Here is an 8,410-nt window from a genome sequence, read left to right on the forward strand (position 1 = left end):
TATAACAGACAGATAGAGAGAAGAGTTGTTATAACAGACAGATAGAAGAGTTGTTATAACAGACAGAGAGAGAGAAGAGTTGTTATAACAGACAGAGGGAGAAGAGTATAGAATACAGATATTAAATGGTTTAGTTGTGTGGTGTTGAAACTCACCAAAGTGTTTGATCTCTTTCTTGTGTTTATCTACAAAAGTCTGGTGTTTCTCCTCCTTCTGTTCCTCCGTGTCTTCTGTCGCTTCCGGTTTGATGTTCAACATACTCTGGGGAGGGGGGGGGGGTGGACAGGAGGGGAGAGATAAATATATTTTCAGTGGACAGGACAGTTGACACTACAGGAATAACATGTGACATCAGTAGTTGGTGGTAATAGCCCATATCTTCACGATTTATCCTTCAACAAAGTAATGTATTGTCTTCCTATATCACCTGGCTGAAGCCCTCTTTGTTGAGGGAGTGGTGTCTCTCTATATCACCTGGCTGAAGCCCTCTTTGTTGAGGGAGTGGTGTCTCTCTATATCACCTGGCTGAAGCCCTCTTTGTTGAGGGAGTGGTGTATCTAAAATCAAATCTAATTGACTTGTCACATACACATGTTTAGCGGTGTAGCGAAATGCTACAGCCTCAATAGCTCACCTTGCTGAATCCCTCTTTGCTGAGCGTGTCAACGTCCAAGGCATCTTTTCTCTCCTCTCTCCGATGTTCCTCCATCTTCTTCTCCCACAAGCGTTGATCCTTTCTGTATTTCTTCTCCTCGGCCTGGGCCTTGCTCAACGCCGTCTTCTTTCTCCTCCTCTCCCTCCTTCTTTCCTTCCTCCTCTAACTCCTTCACTCTGTACTGCACCTCTTCCAGACGTCTCTTACACTCTGCCATGTTCCTCTCCAGCTCCTCTCCTTTCTCCTCGAAGGCCTGTTTCTCCACACGCGCCTAGGAGGGAGAGAAGAGGGTGATGAGAGGAAGGGTAGAGGGGGAGAGGAAGGGTGGAGGAGGGAGCAGCGGAGAGAGGGTGGAGGAGAGATGGGAGGGACATGGAAGGATGAAGGGTGGAGGAGAGGAAGGGGTGGAGGGGTGTAGGGAGGGAGGAGAGGAAGGGTGGAGGGATATAGGAGGGAGGAGAGGAAGGGTGGATGAGGAGCAGCGGAGAGGGTGTGGAGGAGAGATGGGAGGGACATGGAAGGATGAAGGGTGGAGGAGAGGAAGGTGGAGGGGTGTAGGAGGGAGGAGAGGAAGGGTGGAGGAGAGGAAGGGTGGAGGGGTGTAGGAGGGAGGAGAGGAAGGGTGGAGGGGTGTAGGAGGGAGGAGAGGAAGGGTGGAGGAGGGAGGAGAAAGGGGTGGGAGATAGTTACATTGTTGTTCTTTAAAATGTTAACTATTAGCTAGCTAACCAAACATCTTAGAGGAACAGGACTAATGAAGATAATTTAATGTAGGCAGCCTGTGACTCACACTCCAGTACAGTAGGTGGCGGTGTATGCAACGTAAAAGTTGGATGCAATCCGGCAACCAATACCCAAAGAAGAAGAAAATAATCATGTCCAAGGCAAGATATTGCACCTGCACAATTCTGCTGGATTAGTTTGATGTAGCTAGCCACGGTTAAGGTGAATCACAGGCTGTGTGGAGAAACTCTCATTCAGCAAGAGAGACAGGAAGGAAAGGCAGACACAGAGAGAGAGACAGAGCTGTGGACAAAATCTTATTAAGCAACTAGGCTACAACTGTAAAGCCCAAATGTTGAAAGACTTGCCTAGTTAACGCCCTGGACCAGAGCTAAGCCCAGCTAGCTAACACTTTAGCCCGTTGGATTAACGTTAGTCACGTTAGTTGACCAGCTAACTAGATTAGCCGGTTGAGTACTGATTTATATGGCTAAGAACTTATCTACTGTCACTAGCTGCCCAACCAGTCATGTACGTTAGCTATTTATGTATTAGTATTTTAATGAAAACATATCGCCTGTTGTCATAGCGACCTGATGCCTCCATCGGAAGAGGCTCGGCGTGTCGATATTGGGGTGAGTCTCATCCTCGTCATCCGATACTTCGATGTGGTCCCACACACTGTAATCAATAGTCCTGGACGTCATCTTCTAGCTCTCTCTCCTCCTTCTCTTTCCGTGGGAAGTCCACGCAACAACGGCACAGAAAAATGTCAACTTTGGTCCTGTTGAAAATGTGAGCTAAGCTTGCCAGAGAACCCGCCGCACTCTTCTCGTTGCTTCAGCTCAGAAGTATTTTCTGGAAAGCTCTGTTGCTTCCGGTCTGCGCGGTCTTGTGACGTAGAAATCATGCGACAGAGATGGGTTTGGAGTCTTCGAGAAGCAGAGGGACCTGAGCTAATAATTCACTGTGAAAGTAAGCCTTCATATTTTCAGACTTAGTTCATTTTAATCTCTGTGGAATGTTTATTTATGTCTTGAGCAAAACGTTAAGGTACATTCTGTTTATAAATACACATGTAATCTATAGCGTCAGCCACAGGAGGGCGCACGAGGAGCAAAAAGCTGATTTTTTGTTGTTGTTGTTGAAATTACATCTTCTGAGTACTTCCAAATGGTTCTTTATTGGAAAATATATACAAAATAAATGCATTAATCTACACACACACATGTGCATACATATATAATAGTGCTTTCTTTGCACACATATCCTGTTATTTGGTACTTTATGATGACTGAGTGAATTAGACAATGCGAGTTAATAAATACTGAAATTAACATGATCTGCAATTGAGAAGTATATTATTTTATTTAATACGGAAATTAACATGATCTGCAATTGAGAAGTGTAGTATTTTATTGTTCTTGTGTTGTCGTGGCAACATGTTTTTCCAGCTGTTAATGGCTCATGCGCGTGTGTTTATTGTAAGAAGAGTAGATGAAACAAGAGATCGCCAAGAGGATCACCACCGAAGCCAGCCCTGCAATGAAGGGCAGGTTGTCCACTGCAGGGCAGGAGAGTAGAGGGAGAGGCAGATGGGAGAGAGGGGCAGAGGGGAGTAGGTGAGGGAGAGAGGAGAGAGAGAGAGGCAGATGGGGCAGAGGGGAGTAGGTGAGGGAGAGGAAGATGGGAGAGAGGGGCAGAGGGGAGTAGGTGAGGGAGAGAGGAGAGGGAGAGGGGAGAGGGGAGGAGGAGAGGAAGGGAGATGCAGTGAATTTAGAAAGTATTCAGATCCCTTGACTTTTTCGACATTTTGTTACATTCTAAAATGGATTCAATCTACACACAATACCCCATAATGACAAAGCGAAAAAAATCAATGACATTTATTTTTTTATACTTATTAAAAATAAAAACAGCCACCTTATTTAAATAAGTATTTGCACACTTTGCTATGAGACTCAAAATTGAGCATCCTGTTTCCACTGATCATCCTTGAGACGTTTCTGCAACTCGATTTGGAGTCCACCTGTGGTAAATTCAATTGATTGGACATGATTTGGAAAGACACACACCTGTCTATATAAGGTTCCACAGTTGACAGTGCATGTCAGAGCAAATACCAAGCCATGAGGTCAAAGGAATTGTCCATTGAGCTCCGAGACACGATTGTGTCGAGGCACAGATCTGGGGAAGGGTACCAAAGAATATCTGCAGCATTGAAGGTCCCCAAGAACACAGTGGCCTCCATCATTCTTAAATGGAAGAATTTGAAACCACCAAGACTCTTCCTAGAGCTGGCCACCCGGCCAAACAGAGCAATCGGAGGAGAAGGGCCTTGGTCAGGGAGGTAACCAAGAACCTGATGATCACTCTGAAAACGCCCCAGAGTTCCTCTGTGGAGATGGGAGAACCTTCCAGAAGGACAACCATCTCTGCAGCACTCTACCAATCAGGCCTTTATGGTATAGTGGCCAGACAGAAGCCACTCCTCAGTAAAAGTCACATGACAGCCCGCTTGGAGTTTGCCAGAAGGCACCTAAAGACTCTCAGACCAATGCGAAACAAGATTCTCTGCTCGGATGAAACCAAGATTGAACTCTTTGACCTGAATGCCAAGTGTCACGTGTGGAGGAAACCTGGCAGCATGACTTTTTTTATATAACTAGTCATTTAAGAACAAATTCTTCTTTCCAATGACGGCCTAGGAACAGTGGGTTAACTGCCTTGTTCAGGGAACAGTGGGTTAACTGCCTTGTTCAGGGGCAGAATGACAGATTTTTTTACCTTGTCAGCTCGGGGGGTTTGACATAGCAAACTTTCAGTTACTGTCCCAACACTCTAACCACTAGGCTACCGCCTTCCTGTGGTGAAGCATGGTGGTGGCAGCAACATTGCTATGGGGATGTTTTTCAGCAGCATGGACTGGGAGACTAGTCAGGATAGAGAGAAAGATGAATGGAGAAAAGTACAGAGAGGTCCTGGAGAGACCGAAAAATAGCTGTGTGGCGACACTCCCCATCCGACCGGAGAGAGCTTGATAGGATCTGCATTTTTAATATAACCTTTATTTAACCAGGCAAGTCAGTGAAGAGCAAATTCTTATTTACAATGACGACCTAACCCTGCAGAAACCAGACAACGTTGACCCAATGGGACTCCAAATCACAGCCGGATGTGATACAGCCTGGATTCGAACCAGGGACTATAGTGACACCACTTGCACTGGGATGCAGTGCCTTAGACCGCTGCACCACTCGGGAGCACAAATACAGGTGTGTCAAGCTTGTAGAATCATTACCCAAGAAGACGTGAGGCTGTGAGGTGCTTCAACAAAGAGAAAGGTTCTGAATTCTTATTATTCTTATTCTCGAATTCTTAAGGTTCTTATGTTAATAGAATAATTAAGTACATATTTTTTTATACATTTGCAAAAAAAAAATCTAAAAAACACGTTTTTGCTTTGTCATTATGGGTGTAGATCGGCGAGGGGGGGAAAAAACGATTTAATACATTGTAGAATAAGGCTGTAACGTGACAAAACGTGGAAAAAGTCCAGGGGTCTGAACATTTTCTGAATGCAACCAACCAATCGTCCAATCGTACGAGGGGGCAGGTTTACCATTTGCACTACAGCCCAGTGATAAGGTGTCGCCCCCCGTGATGCTCATGGAGAAACATCCAGGACTCCTAGTGATCTGAGGCTTGTCTAGAAGAGAAGGAAGGAGGAAGGGAGAGAGAGAGAGAAGAGAAACAAGTTGATTAATGAGAGAAAATGATGTGAAAACAACACCTGTCAACGTCATGACTCGTCTGGTGTCTAACTAACGGTTGTACTAAATGTGTGTAGACAGAGAACCAGAAGGACTCACAGTGCACGTTGATGTTGAGGCGGTTTGAGTTCATAACAGGAGGAGGTTGGGGTCCCTCTGGTCCCAGATCCAACATGGCTGAACACAACAACTGGGCCCCGTCATCATCTCTACCAGGGGTGAAGTCCAGAGTGTAGGTCCCATTCTCAGGTGTGTTGATGTTGTCCTTGGATTTATGTTGTGTGTCTAATTCTGTCTGTTCACCAGTGGTAGAGACTTTGACGAAGGTCACCCTGAGTCTCCCAATAGGAGCGATGTTCTGGACAAGACACTGCAGCAGGTACCGATGCCCCTCAACCATTGGATCAGGGTACTTCCTGTAGCTGATGGAGACACGGTCTGGAAGCTCTGTGGAGGAATGGAAACACACAGTGATTAACGGTGCAGAGCCTTACTAAGGATACATTCAGAAACACCAGAGAAGATAAGAGAGAGATGTCACTCACTATAAACTGTGATGTCCAGCTGTTTCTGACACTGGCCTCCTTCTGTGTAGCACTTAGGGTTGTTATCCCAGTCAGTCACACTGTCAAATCAAATTAAATATTTAAAGTGCATTTAAAATAAATTAAAAATAGAAGCCAGAACTGTCGAAAACAGTAAAACCATTCATTAAAGGCTATTGAAGCCTTTTCTAACAAGTTTTTAACAAGTCTGCCTCTCTTACCTGTCCACCTTCCAGCGTAGGATCTTCACCTTCTTGTCTGTTAGAACAACCCCTCCCTGGGTGGCTTCCCAGCCCATCTCTACAGGGGTATCTGAGCTGCAGCTAGAGGAGGCTGGGTCTCCATGCTTCACCACCAGCCTGGCAGGACTGATCACCAGGCACTCAGCATCTGGAAGACCAAGGTCAAGTGAAAACTGTATTGTTCTGTTATTGTTGATTTTATTTTTCAAACCAAACAGGACGATATTATTGTCTAATGTTTATCTATCTGTATGTTAATCAACACACAGTACATCTCCGTACTAGCAGACCCCATGCTTCTAATGACCTCTAGTTATCACTATGGCAACACAGACAACATCTGGACCCTCCTCTTCCTGCCATTGTGCTCTGTGATGCCAAACACACACGCACGCACGCACGCACGCACGCACGCACACACACACACACACACACACGCTGGCCTACAGCCAGATCCACTCAGAATCTTTGGACTCCAAATTCTATTTCACTCGAAACAGAAAAACACCTAAGCTATTAGGAGTCGATTGCGTCAATCTAATTGATATGGTAATAAAATCCCCATTAAAATACGTCTGTTGAAGCTTTTTTTGTGTGTGTGCTGCGTCTCAGTCTACCTCATCCTACTACAGCCTTTTGTCGTCGTTCTGCATCTGCGGTGGGAAGTGGCAGAGCTACAGTGGAAAGATGAGACTCTCACGAATATGAATGTGTTCCCCGTTCTGCTCTACGACCCTCACAAGCCCCACGCGACTCGTCTGAAGTCGGTACCGCCGATGTGCCAACTTCCGTCTGTGGCGTCCGAACCTTTTGGTAAACAAACTACTATGACATCACTATGGGAACGGGAAACTCTCAGGTAAAAATAAATGCATGGCGGTGTCCGTCCCCTCAAGAAAATGGGGTTAAGTGTGTGTCAAAAGCTAAATATATATATATTTCCTTTTAAATATTTTTTGGGGGATAATTACAAAAATCCTAAAATCAAATAGCCAAATGATCAATGGTACGACCATCTTAAAACTATTCCAGATTTTATCTAAGTAGAATGTAATTTACCAAGAACCTGTATCACAACATTGTACTAGACCAGAAGTCTAACTTACCAAGCACCTGTATCACAACATTGTACTAGACCAGAAGTCTAATTTACCAAGCACCTGTATCACAACATTGTACTAGACCAGAAGTCTAACTTACCAAGCACCTGTATCACAACATTGTACTAGACCAGAAGTCTAATTAAGCAAGCAACTGTATCACAACATTGTACTAGACCAGAAGTCTAATTTACCAAGCACGTGTATCACAACATTATACTAGACCAGAAGTCTAACTTACCAAGCACCTGTATCACAACATTGTACTAGACCAGAAGTCTAACTTACCAAGCACCTGTATCACAACATTGTACTAGACCAGAAGTCTAACTTACCAAGCACCTGTATCACAACATTGTACTAGACCAGAAGTCTAACTTACCAAGCACCTGTATCACAACATTGTACTAGACCAGAAGTCTAACTTACCAAGCACCTGTATCACAACATTGTACTAGACCAGAAGTCTAATTAAGCAAGCAACTGTATCACAACATTGTACTAGACCAGAAGTCTAATTAAGCAAGCAACTGTATCACAACATTGTACTAGACCAGAAGTCTAACTTACCAAGCACCTGTATCACAACATTGTACTAGACCAGAAGTCTAATTTACCAAGCACCTGTATCACAACATTGTACTAGACCAGAAGTCTAACTTACCAAGCACCTGTATCACAACATTGTACTAGACCAGAAGTCTAATTTACCAAGCACCTGTATCACAACATTGTACTAGACCAGAAGTCTAACTTACAAAGCACCTGTATCACAACATTGTACTAGACCAGAAGTCTAACTTACCGGTGAAGTCACAATACAGAGACAATAATGAAACAAGTATGACAATCTCCATCCCCCGTAATAATCATGGAGCGTCCCTCAGTGAAGGACACTGTATTCTGTTAGGCGAGCGGCATACGCTGTTTCTTCTCCAGTGACCGTTGAACGTGAAGGTATTATTTACTGGAAAACCCTTACCAACCCTTCCTCCTCCTCTTATCTCTCTCACACACACTCTCTCTCTGTCTCTCTCACACACACTCTCTCTCTGTCTCTCTCACACACACTCTCTGTCTCTCTCTCACACACACTCTCTCTCTTATCTCTCTCACACACTCTCTCTCTGTCTCTCTCTCACACACACTCTCTCTGTCTCTCTCTCACACACTCTCTCTCTGTCTCTCTCACACACACTCTCTCTCTGTCTCTCTCTCACACACACTCTCTCTCACACACTCTCTCTGTCTCTCTCACACACACTCTCTCTGTCTCTCTCTCACACACACTCTCTCTGTCTCTCTCTCACACACACTCTCTCTGTCTCTCTCTCTCACTCTCTCTCTCTGTCTCTCTCACACACACTCTCTC

The 8,410-nt window shown here is 44.8% G+C and overlaps 1 protein-coding gene and 1 pseudogene across 3 annotated transcripts; both read right to left on the bottom strand.

Moving 5' to 3' along the window:
• Positions 1-155: 155 nt before the first annotated feature.
• LOC135539311 (hsp90 co-chaperone Cdc37-like) lies at positions 156-2,314 on the bottom strand (annotated as a pseudogene).
• Positions 2,315-2,542: 228 nt separating this feature from the next.
• On the bottom strand, positions 2,543-8,109 carry LOC135539312 (intercellular adhesion molecule 1-like). 3 transcript variants are annotated; one of them, XM_064965130.1, is made up of 6 exons: positions 7,844-8,109; positions 5,918-6,086; positions 5,697-5,776; positions 5,251-5,598; positions 4,968-5,087; positions 2,543-2,942 (listed from the first exon to the last, which is right to left on the bottom strand). In XM_064965130.1, exons 1-6 carry the CDS (start codon positions 7,893-7,895, stop codon positions 2,836-2,838), a joined length of 876 nt encoding a protein of 291 aa, XP_064821202.1. In that variant the 5' UTR covers positions 7,896-8,109; the 3' UTR covers positions 2,543-2,835. The 3 variants fall into 3 exon arrangements, with proteins under 3 accessions (XP_064821202.1, XP_064821203.1, XP_064821204.1); XM_064965131.1 differs by having other exon boundaries at positions 5,001-5,087; positions 7,844-8,098; XM_064965132.1 differs by lacking the exon at positions 7,844-8,109 and adding an exon at positions 6,556-6,767.
• Between the last annotated feature and the right edge of the window lie 301 nt (positions 8,110-8,410).

The sequence above is a fragment of the Oncorhynchus masou genome, unplaced genomic scaffold (assembly GCF_036934945.1).
Source record: "Oncorhynchus masou masou isolate Uvic2021 unplaced genomic scaffold, UVic_Omas_1.1 unplaced_scaffold_8297, whole genome shotgun sequence".
Classification (NCBI taxonomy): domain Eukaryota; kingdom Metazoa; phylum Chordata; class Actinopteri; order Salmoniformes; family Salmonidae; genus Oncorhynchus; species Oncorhynchus masou.